This window comes from Pieris napi, chromosome 15 (genome assembly GCF_905475465.1).
Source record: "Pieris napi chromosome 15, ilPieNapi1.2, whole genome shotgun sequence".
Classification (NCBI taxonomy): domain Eukaryota; kingdom Metazoa; phylum Arthropoda; class Insecta; order Lepidoptera; family Pieridae; genus Pieris; species Pieris napi.
In genome coordinates this window covers 5,752,483-5,766,692 of record NC_062248.1, presented here as the reverse complement: position 1 = coordinate 5,766,692, position 14,210 = coordinate 5,752,483, and the positions used below count along the sequence as shown (strand labels likewise).

The window sequence follows — 14,210 nt, the reverse complement described above, 5'->3', positions numbered from 1 at the left end:
TCGTGAGGCAAGGGCGTCGCTATGGTGTTCGCCGCGGAGTTACGAAAGCTCTGCTCCGTACTAGCGATGCCGTTAGCGCAGGCTCGGGCGGGCGGCAGGCGGCGGGCGGGCCGTGGGAGGTACCGTTAGTGACGTCGCAACCGTGACGTAGCGACCGTGACGTCAGAGCCCGCGATATAGCCACCAGCCTCGGCGGCGGCGGCCTCAGTATCGCACCGACCGTCAGCCTGAGCGTACTTCCGTGCGCCCCTCGCGACACTTTGCCGACAAACCGTGAGTGAGTGCGCGTGCAGTGAGTGCTATGTGCTCGGCCGCATGAGGATCCTGCTAAGCGAGCTGGGACTGTCTGGCGCGTGCCTCGGAGTGACCCTGGAGCCGCGCGCCGCCGCCGAGGACTCGGAGAAGCCAGCGCCAGGTCAGCGCCCGCACGACGATTCGCCTCCCTCTACTTCTGTGTTTATTTTCGCTTTCGTTGTGTAGAACCTCTTGGTGTAAACCTTAGACTCTGTGTGGAACTGTTGTGACGATGGCCATCGGCTAGAATGCGAGGTGCGTTGCTGACGCCCTCCAGCCAACATTGCGGCCTTAGAAAATTCCTTATTACACGTATGTACCTTTTTGTTTTATTTATTTTTATTTACGGCTTTTTAATTTATTTAAATCCCATCTTTATCATTTTTATACGAATTAATTTATTTGTTTAATTTAAGTTAGTTAAATGTTCACTGAACGTAACATTTTTTCTATCTCCCTTAATTTACACAAAATAAAAAATATTTTTTAATATTAAAAGGTAAATTATCAACGTGGGAAGAAAAATTCTTAATGCAACAGTTGCCCAGTGACCTATTATTAAATGCTACGAACATAAAAGGAAAGCTCGATAAGTTAAAAATAACTTGAAGTTGTTACAATAATGCGGAATTTATATTACATTTCTAAGATACTTCAAATAAGAAGTATATGAAAATAATAACTAGGTTTGTATCACTTAATATTACAAAGTGATTATCAAATTTGCAGGCGTGTACGCTACAGCTTTGTAATTTAAATGATCTTTTTTTTACTTTATAGACCGTCGTAGCTTTTCGGCTTTGAAAATGTTGATAAAATAGTTCGCGCTTGAAATAGTAGATAACAAATTAAAAGCTTTAGCTACGTATGAAACAGTTTAAATTATAAACTCCATAACGAAGTATTAATTACAAAAACACCTTTTTATCAAAAGCTCGAAAGCTAAGAAAAATGTGCATTCCGTTTGAAAATACAAAGTTTATATCCGATAACGTCTACATGTATCTCACAACTTTATTTAACCTGAATTTTATTGAAATTTGACTTAGATTTTCAATTATATGATGATACAAAATTACACGCATTATCACTTAACATTATTAAATTAATGACTAATATGACATGATGTAATTATAGACGTGCTAGTGTGATAAAATTAATATAGTTTTTGTCTGTTAGGTAACTAAATGGGATGTCGCGAACGGCCCGAAGCCGATGGCCTCTAATAAACTACCTTCCTTGCCCAATCGTCTGTCGCAACCGGCAGACGTTGCACCTGCCGAGATGTCCGCAAATGATCACCGATCGCATAATACTGTAGTATTGTAACATACAAAGTCTAAGCATCAAATGCTTCAACTTTCACTTTTTATTTGCACGATTATTTTTCCGATCGGACGTTAAAATCAAAAGTGGATTCATAAATTTTTATTTACGTAGCGAATCCTACTAAGCGAAAGTTTATTCATAATCATAGATAACATCTGATGAATGCTTAGTTTAAGCACTCGCTAAGGGATGAAGGTTTTCGACAAGAATCTTATAAATTGGTTGATTCAACCGTTGATAGGGCACGATATCGGCCAGCTGATGTGACGTAGATCCGGTATACATTCGTTCCCTCTGACGTCACGATATACACCTCTATAAACTTGGCCGACGCTACGGGTATAAAGATATAGGCACGTGATGTAATAAGGGAGGGTTCGCTTATGTATAAATACCAAAGTTTGTATTACCTTGAAACTTTATTCGAAACAAATTAACGGGCACCAGATAACCTTAAAAGTATAAAAATAAATGATAAACCGCTTTGATAAACTTAATAATATCAATAGGAAAAATTATTTAAATAGACAAAGCATATACATACAAGAATTCTCAATAGGATGTTTAAAATTATCAATTGAAATTAATAACAGCTGCCGTCGGCAGCCATAGTATATGTATCTTCTATTACATCTAGAAGTCTATTAGAAATTTATTTACATTAACACTAGTAAAAACACAACAATTTTATTAACACGCAATTGTAAATCTTACTTTCAATCTTATTCTAAAAATAATTTCTTCGAATACTTAACACCTAGGTGCCAAAGCAAAGAGGACCCAGTTGCCTTCTACCGCATACTTTAGCCATTCATTTGAACTGCTGAAATTTACGTCACAGCGACTAAAAATACGTGGGTGGTAGTAATGGGGTGGGTTGGCCTCGGCCGCCGCCCGTGACGTCACGTATTACGCCACGCATCGACCCGCCACTCTCAAGGTCGCCCTTGCTTACCCTCGGCTATCGACTTCCTTAAATTGATTGTTATTTAGAGGGAAACTGATAAATCACTTCTTTAACGATACGTATTTATTTATATTTGCTAAATAGAGATGCTACGTGTAATAACATATCTAATCAATAATGGAACGAAATAGTGTCATTATATATCTCAACGGTAATTTAAGGTAAAAAAGGAGTTACATTTACGTAAAAACTAGCCGAAAATGCCTTTTTAACCGACTTTGCATAAAAAAGCATAGACTTAAAAATTGAGTCGTTGTAATTTCGTTTTAAAACCTAAATAGCCTATTATGTGTTATCTCTCAAATAAATCAAATTTGTCACTACATATTCCCCCAAACGCGTGAATAAAAACTAAGAAATTAGATTATTAACACAGAGGAAAAATATCAACGCATGATCAAATCTTTATTCAAATTTATTCAATATAGTTACTTAATTCACAAAAATAGCCGGCGACTACCAAGCCACCGCCAGACTTCAAGGTCACTCAATTGAAAAAAAATGTTAGATATACAGAGCTTAATGTTTTATTGTCTTAGTGACCATATATTTTTTACTTTGATTTAAAAAAATCCCCGTTTTAATATTTACGTCATATGCGCTGTGATTTAAATACTTTTAAAATGACCATGTTCAAACGTGTATGTTTTTATTCCTTATTCTCTTATACTACTCAATTTAACTTATTAAAAGCATATTATGTATGACTGTGAAACGAAAATCACAGTAAACGTTGAGAGAAGGTTTCTTTGCTATCTCTTAATGCGTTGAATTTTATTTATACTATTTATGACCAAGTACCACAAAAATTCACCGTAAAAAACCTAGTCCCGTTTTATAATGAATAAGTAAATAAGTTTATGCATTGGTCTAATAATATAACATATGAGAATATGTAACTATGTTTTACAAATTATTTAGAGGATAAAAACGAAACCGAAGTGGCGCCTTTGTGTTGAATATTAATAACCTCCGTCGCACAAAAACCTGTTATGCCTTAAAAGGTGTTTGATTTTATTGAGAATGTAGATCTACACCAAAATTAATTCTAATTTTAAATACTTATCAGACTTTTTAAACATATTTTCTACTGGTAACCTTACTAATAAATAAATACTTCACTGTATATAATGTAGCTTTCGAAATGGCTAAATTTCAAATTCTAAAATATATATTTATAGACTTCTTACTTTTATCGTCTAAGTTAACTTAAAAGTAGATAGTGAAAACTGCTAATTACATAAAACAGAGTGACATAGCGAAGACATGATCTCGCTATAGTAAAACATAGTCAGGAGTTCGTCTTATTTATAAAGGTATTATAACCCTAAATTACTTATTAAATATTTGTTCACATTAATTTATCATCAGAGAGTAGTGTTGGCCTAGTGGCTTCAGCGTGCGACTCTCATCCCTGAGGTCGTAGTTTCGATACCCGGCTGTGCACCTTTCTATGTAACGTAACGCATTTAACATTTGCTCGAACGGTGAAAGAAAACATCGCGAGAAACCGACATGTCTTAGACCCAAAAAAAAAGTTAAGTACAGGAGGCTCATTCAGAAATCTGAGGCCCGGACCTAAAGAGGTTGTAGTGCCACTGCCACATATCACTGTATCACTTTGATGATAACAAAACATTCTATAGCTATTTCAGATTTATATTAGACGAATGAATAAGGAAATTTTATCACAACTCTTTCATCACATTTAGGGAAGTCATGTTTTAAACAATCACACCGAATGCAGTTACAAATTGTCACTAACATAATAAATCATGAACTTGTCAAGTGTTCGTTTTTGTCCACTCTCCGTAGAATGTGAATTACAAACTTTAAAAAGGTTCCTTAAAGCTAAATACTGAATTTAAAAACGGAACATCAATCATAGAGAATAATGTTTTTATTTTTTATTTTTTTCCGACAAAGGCCAAAGTCTATAGACGTTCCATCGATTACGATGTTTTCTTTTATTAAAGAAATGTGTCCTTGCATTGTATGCATATTTACACGATGCGATGTGTTCCAATTTTAAATTTTTTTTTTCATGTGCGATTTTTAGGTGCTGGGTTTTGGCGCCATTGTCAAATTTTGTTGTACAGTGAATTTGTAAAAAAAATATTTATATCATAGGAATTAGTTATTCGGGCTTTGTCTTATAACAGTGAACGTGAAGAAAATTTATTTATTTTGCCTAAGTGACTTAATATAACCTAAGTGGCTGTGGTATAAATAATTAAAAATTTATTTCAACAAAACTTAATACATATTAAAAGGACAGATCCCAAAGAATCAAAAATAAATTTAAGATAAAAGAGGTTTAAAAACATTCGACCATAAAACATAAAAATAAAATAAAATAGAATCGTATGCAACGTTTTTATATAAAGACGAGTATTCCTCATGCAACAATTAAGCAATATAATCATTTAAGTAAATAAAATGTGTATAACTCTCGTTCCAAAACATGAATATGTCATTTAGTGTATCAAATGTGTGACTATCACCATATACATATGTGTTTGGGTTACAATACCATAACTAAACTTTTAAAAAAATAAAAGCCAAAGATATGAATATAATGTGTCATGTCTTTTTCGCAACTGAACTGATATTGGCGCCAAAATCTCAAACAAAGGCCATACAAATATGAACATTATAAGCCTATTCTAAAAGAAATGTATTATTTTTAGTACAACAACATATGACAAAATTTAAGTACTGCATACGGCAATATTCGTCACCACAGTATTTAGTCTTGGGGGGATATCTACGTCAACTGGAATGACGTCACTACACAGCTAGCCACCACCGCCCCCTTAACCCTAGTCGGCTGACGCTATCACAGCTGACTATTTATATTTTATTGAAGAACCTTAGAGCATAATAATCTTATTTAAGAATACATACCTGCTTTAGGCCCCCATAATGGAGACATATCTGTTTCATTATTCGTTTTTTAGGTATAACATATCATAAAAAAAACTGAGTAAAACGTACCGAAAGTATTATATGCGAAACGCTGGAAAATAAAACCAAGGACACAATTGTACATAGCACGCCTAAAAAATACACACTAGGCTAATACAATAACAAATAATTTTTCATTAACAATGACACACAAATTATTGAAAGTTGATGCTTAGTTTGTAAAAAATACATAGAAGAGTCGGCCTCTTTAATTTAATGTAAGCGTTTGTTAAAGCCTTGTAGCTGTAGCGCCCTCTTTTGTCAAAGTATAGATTTACTACATATTTACTAGTTTGGATGTGTTTTGACATAATAGAGTGTACCTAGTCATCCCTCAGTGAAAACAACCCCTAATAATTTTCACATTGCCCGATAGATGTCGTATTTCTACATCCAGTTCAGGATATGAAACAATAAAAACTTTACTGACTAGACAAAATTTCTTAGTAACATATTATGAAATATTTCCCAAGTCATAGTTAACCTTTTTATGGTTTGCAAATGCACTTTAACCTGTACCGACTAAGCAAAGACAATAATAAATCTAATTTATATAAGAGATAAGGTGTAGTGTTGCATATGAAAACTTTCTACTTGCAGTTCCTATATTGACGTAATTTATATAGAAAATCATAAAACCTCTTTGTAAGATAAAGGTACTATATATATTTATACCAGCTTAATGCAGCTTATGTTTATGCAATTTAAACTCCGTTGATACTACAATCGATTCAAAAATTATTTAGGAAGTCAGAAACAGAAGTCGCAGAACCACTACATTTTCGATTTCTTTATTTATATATAACTGGTACTGCACTTGCTAAAGACCTACAACTTCATCATATCAATAAACTCATGATAGAACTACTGAGCCCCGGTGATCAAAGTAATAAGGAAATGATACGGCCGATATGTTTTTAATATTGAATCAACAACTCACCAATAAAACAGGAAAGACTTGCAATTCGTTATTTTATTCTTTTATAGCGACAAGAACTTGATCAAAGAAGTTTTATTGGAGTGCGAATATATAAAACAAGTTTTGTGTTGCCATTTTCATTTATCATTAAAAATATAATATTTTAATTTTCTGTTTCTAGGAGAATTAAGGTGTAATATTTTTACATGTGTCATTTGGATAGTTAGCCAATAATTACATGCCATTTTGCCAATGGCCTTTCTCTAAATCGAATTATTTCCGGTACATTGTCGCTTAAGATACGGGCTGATAATAAAACGCTGCTATTGTATACATTAATTTAAAGACGAACCTAATGTTTTTTTTTTAATTGCACGGAATACAAAATAAAATAAAAAATAAAAATGCATTATGGTTATATTGTTAATAAGCCATTTCAAGCCAGTAATGAATAGAAAAAAACTTGTGACCAATTAAATATATAAACGAGTTAGGTCTGGATATCCATAGTTGCTCCCCTCACTTTGAAATCAATTTTCCTTCAGATTTTATAGTTTACGAATCAATGTTTTTTTCCTTTCGTGTTTGTTATGCTTCGTTATCTATAAGTGCTTGTGACATTGAATCTTGAATTTGTTTTTATGTTCCAATGTACATATGTGCCGAGCGTTGGCAAGCTTTTGTAAATAAAATAAAAAATATATTACCTAAAGAGTTTTGCTGCGATTTATACAATTATTAAATTTATGGCTAAAATAAAATTGGAATGTTTACATTATCTATCTATATAATATAACTGAACCTATGTTACTTTAAATAACAATTGTAATCGTAGAGAATAGAGTATATTATTTTTAATCTGAAAATAAATGTTTTTCAATGCAATATAAAACCTTTTAAATACACTTTCATAAAAATATGTTGTGCCACGGACAAATGCACTTATGTAATTTTAAAACGAAATACTTGTAGTTGGTGAAATTTTATTGAAGTTTATTTGTTCGTATTGCAATAAATTGGCATATTAATTGCTTTCTACAAACATATAAAATAATACTCACTTTCGTTTCCAAATAGATATACAAGAACAAAAACGAATGCTCGATATCTTGACGAATTCTCAAAAGATATGTTTCTCAACGAAATAGGTAAATAAGGCCCTTTGGACATTACACCCAACATTTGTATGGTCACCTTAGGAACAGCTGGTTTATATCAAGAAATTATTTTTGAACATCGAGGAATCCTGAAAATAGCATTACTTTATATTTCACCATAAGAAATCATAAGAAATATTCATCTATAAAAAATTTATGCACAAGCGTTGCTTTACCGTGAAATACGTAAACAACTAAAAATCACAATATAAGTAAAGTAATGCGAATAAAATAACTAACTAATTTACATAAACAAATTGTTAACTAATAAATTAATTACTTAGCACCACAGTGTATATTTATGCTATATAATTCATAAATCATTAGACAAAATATGAGAATAGCAAAACAGTTAGTAAAAAGAAGAATGCTTGTATTGATAAGATATTCTAGCTGTGGACACTAGTATTCTTATATAGCTCACATATTAATTCTAAGCTGCGCATAATATTAAATGAAATCGAATTTGAATCTTAATGGGCTCAAACTAGTTCTCACTTCCACGACTGACAACTTCCTGGTCTGCAAGGCAGGATCTTCATATTAAAGTTTAATTATTATTATATGACGATTCGTTTCCTTGTCACCGGTCATTTGTCAAAATTGATGTATTCGTTTATTTATTATTTCTATTGCATCAACAATTAACTCGTGTACATAAAGAAATAAAAAAATATTTTACAGAAAGGACCTGTAAATTTTATTTTGTACCGGTTCAGTTCGTCCCCTACAATATGTATTACGTATATGTACAAACAAAGAATATTAACGTTGTTTGTGCCTTAATAAGCTCGAAATTAATGGTTCTTAACATAATAGAAACTGCAAATGCCACTGATTTCATAACCTCCCCGGGGATGTATCGCCTTCGCGCCCCAAAAACTTCGTCGTTTCCCACTGTCCCAAACTATTCCTAAGCTGTTGTTTAATAAGGTTGATATTTCCGAGAAAGCCCTGCAGTTAGCAAATTTTTTAATAGACATAGATGAGGTGTATACAGTAGATTCAATTTTCGGGGCGTGGCGAATCAAGTACCGTGACACGAAGTATTCAAAGAGGCAATATTAAGCTGCCAAAACAGCAGTATAAATTAATAGACCTTTCTTCTAAACCCTCAGAACTGTTTATGGCGGGGTTGTGTTTGGACATCAAGTGAATATCTACTATTGATTTATCAATTACGTTTGGCTATTGTGAAGTAAGAATCAAAGTATGTTCGTTGGGGGTAAATATAAATAATGCAAGCGTGATAGCGTGATAGTTCAACGAATGGTTCCGTCAATTGCCTGTCCAAACGGCTGGGGCACTTTAAACCCCAATCTTACGTATTTAAGTTGTTTAAAAGAAACTCAATGAAATGAAAAATATATGTAATATGCATTGTGTATTAAAGTAGTACATAGTTTGTAAAAATATGTTTAATTTGTTACAGGGCCGAGCGCTACAGAGTCGCGCTCGCCAAGTGCTTTTTCGTCCAACTCATCCAGCATGCTACTGCTGCAAACACAAGTAAGTAATTATGATATTCGCATCTATGGATATATTAATTTTAATAAGCGTGCAGATGCATTTAGCCACCCTCCTAGTTATATGCATTTTTTATGTTTAAATTGCTGTCTCATTAACGCACCTGCACGACAAACTCGAAACGGTCACAATGTTTAGAAAACAACGGCATTGGCTTAGCGTGACCGCCCATTGACGTCCGCCTACTGTAATGTTACGCCTCTATTTATCGATCCCTTTTCATTACAGAGCAACTACAGTTCATCCTTCGCTGATCTTCTGTCATCGCAGTATCAAGAAGACTCTGAAATCTTAGACGAGAACTTAGATCCATTTCCGGACGTAGAATTCCATGCACCTATTCAACCGGAAATAAAGTCACAACGAACTACGCCTGTGAGCGAAACTCCATCGCCGACGCCCGGACCGGCGTTACCGAGTTTTGAGGAGACCTACTCGGTTAGATACCCTAAACTAGAAATGGCAGAATTCGGTATTAAAATGGACGAAGATTGTTACAACGTAGGACCATACTCCCACCAGGGTCATGCATCAACGCAATTACTTTATCAATACCACCAGCCAACATTACCCTACGTTCCCTCGCCATACTATGCACCGGCTCAACCCTGCAGTCCAACATTCGATACGGGGAGCGTCACTCCGACACCGGATTCATACTCTTTACCACCTTTCCCTAGTTCAGTTGACTTACACATAACAACAGATCAAAATTCAAGACAACGGCGAGCCTCTCTACCAGTACAAAGATCGGAATCGAGCAGCTCAAATGAGAGTCCCAAAATTCACGGTGGAAGAGTTCATTGCATGCAAGCATCAGCCCCCAGTTCCGCAGCGAGTTCGCCAGGAGGTGTACCGCAAGATAACGTGGTAACCCGCGCGGCCCCTCAGTCACCCAGCCAGTTATGTGCTGTTTGTGGTGATACAGCTGCTTGCCAACACTACGGCGTAAGAACGTGCGAAGGTTGTAAAGGATTCTTTAAAAGAACAGTACAAAAAGGATCAAAATATGTATGCTTAGCCGAAAAATCTTGCCCAGTGGATAAAAGAAGACGCAATCGGTGTCAATTTTGTCGTTTCCAAAAATGTCTCGCAGTCGGCATGGTAAAGGAAGTCGTCAGAACAGACTCGTTGAAGGGAAGACGCGGACGGTTGCCGTCCAAACCAAAATGCCCGCAGGAATCTCCCCCGAGTCCACCAATCTCACTCATCACGGCTCTTGTTCGAGCACACGTAGACACGTCACCAGACTTCTCTAACCTTGATTACTCACAATTTAGAGAACCAAATCCGATGGAGCCACCGATGTCAGACCTAGAAGTTATTCAACAATTCTACTCGTTGCTAACGACTTCTATTGACATGATAAAGGTGTTCGCGGAAAAGGTACCTGGTTATGGAGAGCTTTGTCCTGAAGACAGAGAACAATTGTTTGCATCCGCTCGCTTGGAATTATTCGTGCTTAGACTTGCTTACCGCACGCGGCCTGAAGACACCAAGCTAACATTCTGTAATGGACTTGTGCTTGACAAACGCCAATGCCAACGATCATTTGGAGATTGGCTTCATGCAGTACTGGACTTCAGTAATACTCTGCATTCAATGGACATTGATATTTCAACATTTGCCTGTCTTTGCGCTCTCACATTAATAACAGGTACGTTTATTACGAAATATAAATTAATACGCAAAATCTTTGCTGCCTTTACGTCTTCATTGTTTTATTTTTGTTTTGATATTTTAAAAATAACACCCCCACAATGTATATATTTTGTCCATAAATTATTACAAATCGAATATTATTTTTTTACATTTAATTAAAAAAAAATCTTTAATTTTCCACTCTTTTTAAAGCTATCAATTTAAATATATTTTGTAAACGTAAAACAATATCAAATAATATTTCCCATTTCAATTATATAAAACGAAAGAGTATATATTTATGAATGATCATTATTTATTTTTCTTCCAGAACGGCACGGCTTGAAGGAGCCCCACAGAGTTGAGCAATTGCAAATGAAGATAATTGGGTGTCTACGGGCACACATGCCTGGTGGCGGGGGCGTAGGAGGAGCTGGGGCTCCACACTTCAGCCGAGTTCTTGGAGCTCTACCTGAACTACGATCTCTCTCCGTACAAGGTCTCCAGCGCATATTCTACCTGAAACTCGAAGACTTAGTGCCAGCACCGCCTCTAATCGAAAACATGTTTCGCGCAAGCTTACCATTCTAAGCAGTAGTTTCAGGTCCCGCCTTAGAAACTCATCCTTCGAAGCCGGCCCCATTATTTTTATAATTGTTTACTTAAATTAAATATTTTTCTAGAATAACCTAGCATTCGATCTCCATGAAATCGGTTCTTGAATGAATTTCAGTATAATAAATAAGTTAATTCGTTACATTTAAGTAAATATAATCATAAGTATAAGATTAATTTATTGTTATTGTAAATTGTGTGATTCAGTTATCTTTTTAAATATCTACTTAGTAGGCTGCATTTGAGTTACCGCTCGTGATCAATGGCATCTCGTCGTACAAATATTCCTATGTTATTTACTTGTGTATTAATATTTAAATAAGAAAAATCTAGTCACAAGACTTATAAATATAAAAAATTTGGCTTATGGGTCACCGATTTTTATAGTATTTTACAAATATTGAAATCGTTGTTGATGTGATACATGGATACGATGTCGTTACGATGTAGATACCGTTTTTCGGTACTTCGTATCTGGAAAGACTAGACTTTGAGTCGAAAGAGTATCAGTCGGGAGTTACCTTTTAGATTATAATTATAATTAAGTCGTTGTGAATATTTTTGTTACATTAAATAATTTCGTACAATTCGTATAGAATCAGGAAAAAGTTCAGCATTGCAATCTTTCAACTTCGTGTCTTAAAAGAGTAGATAGACCTTTGTAGATAGTTGTATTGTGAGAACCATTTAGCTTAAATTTATCGATTTAATAATAACATATCAGCGTGTATTGATACAAAAATTACTATAATAAATGATATTAACCTAAATTGGGGCGTAGACAATGTAAAAAATCGTATAATTTGATAAAATATAACAGCTTGAAAATATTAACAAATTAGTAGTTGGTAAATACTTACAAATATATTAGGTGCAATGATCCTAAACGGACCAAATAGTTTTAAAAACTATATAAAACTAATATAAAATAACTTAAAATTTCATTTTACGTTCTATAGTCGAAAACAATTACCCTTTAGACTGATTATATAATTATATATATTACTTATACATGTTTCCCTTATATGATAAATCATTAAATATTTCGTAAAATATATATTTATATTATCTAATGATAATATCTTTATATAAAATATAGTTTATAACAGCGTAAGAAACGTATATATGATAAAATTGTATATGGGTATTTGCAAGTGCCTGAGAAAGCCTCTTTTCATAATAATTTTTCAAGTAGAGACTCTGATGACTTTTTAATGTTCTATTTCCGCAGCGATGACCACAAACACCAAATGAGTTTCAGTGTTGTGGAAAATGTATTAATTTTAACCTCTAGACTAGAAAATATTGTATGTTTTGAGGAAATCGTCATTTTGTACTAAAATTGTAATTTGATATTGAAAACGTGCTGAACTTTTTTATGATACTCGAACCTTTATAAGTTAGTTCATAGCTTTGTAAGTAACCTTTATATTATAACTTATTTTCTCTTCCGTACAGTTTGCCGTACACATTTACTTTAATCACAGATTCGTTTTTAAACTGTTAAGTGTAAATACATAATAGATTAATAATTTACATACGCAAAAAGCTTACACGTAATAAATTGTCTTTTAAAATAAAAATACCACTTAATCAGTCAAATATACATTCCATCAAAAATGCTGCATTTCCCAGATTCAAATAGTCAAGCACAAATTAGATTTTATAAGAGATGTTCGTAACGCTTCCTATATGAAAAATAGTTTAATAATAAAAGTTACATTTGCCTGAAGGAATCCCTTTTTAAAAACATGTAAGTAATTGTTAATCATTGTTTTATCTTAGCAGTTTACAGATCAATACGTCCGAATGATAATTTTATTGCATTTCGTATCGTTTTTCTTTAAATAGAATAATGTGCTTTTGTTACTTAAATAATATTAATTATTGTTCTTTTTCTTTGTAAATATTTTGTCACAAATATAATGACGCGAAGAGCGTTAATTGAAATAATATGTTGGTTTTATTGCCCAAATGTTGTAAGCTCAAACATAAGAATCGATGAGGCCAAAAGTTCGTGTCCCAAAAAAGATATTAGCTGTCCTTTGTGTATATTCCTAAGTAAATTACACTCGTAGTCTTTTATTTCGCATCCAAAGAATAAACATTTTTAATCAATAATAGGTACCTGACTCACTGCGAAATGACAGAAACTATATCACAATATGATGTTCAATCAGAGATAAAAGAATAAGATGTATAACAGTAAAATTTTCAGTTGCGCGGTTGTAGAACCAAACCTGATAAAATTCCTGTTGGCCATTTTAGCAGTCATATAAACTCGATTTACCGTCGCAGAAAAGACAAGCTAATGAAGCAAGTATGAGAACAAGCGAGAATATCTAGCTAAAATATTTAAAAAATAAACGCATTTTGGTTCGGAAGGTTTTCAAGTGCTAAGAAAATCTCTTTAATATAATATGTAAAAACACTTGCTTTGTTAGATCAGGCTTTATTAGATAGAGGCACGGATTAAGGGAAACTGTTACCGCGCCTCCCGTTCCTTAGTGAACAGATGGAGCTGTTGGGTTTTAGTGGGTAGGTGTCCATTGCACCTCAAGGACCAAGACCCACACTCCGCGCGTCACTTTTAAAAATTGGCCCGGTGAGGGGTTATCTAAATTAATTTCGAAATACTTAAAGTAAAATTGTTGACTTTAAGATGGGAAGGATTCGCACTAGTGCAGCAGATTAAGAGAAACTGTTACACTGACTCGCGTCCATAGCCTAAAAACTAAAAAGAGAAACAAATTTGTCAACCAAATACTGTCAACACTAAATTTTCACACTATAG

General features: G+C 34.1%; 1 protein-coding gene across 1 annotated transcript; it reads left to right on the top strand.

Annotated features, from left to right (window-relative positions):
- The first annotated feature begins 198 nt into the window (after positions 1-198).
- Positions 199-13,369, top strand: LOC125056496 (probable nuclear hormone receptor HR38). Its single transcript, XM_047659621.1, has 4 exons — positions 199-606; positions 9,066-9,142; positions 9,389-10,817; positions 11,133-13,369. Exons 1-4 carry the CDS (start codon positions 543-545, stop codon positions 11,390-11,392), a joined length of 1,830 nt encoding a protein of 609 aa, XP_047515577.1. The 5' UTR covers positions 199-542; the 3' UTR covers positions 11,393-13,369.
- Positions 13,370-14,210: the final 841 nt, after the last annotated feature.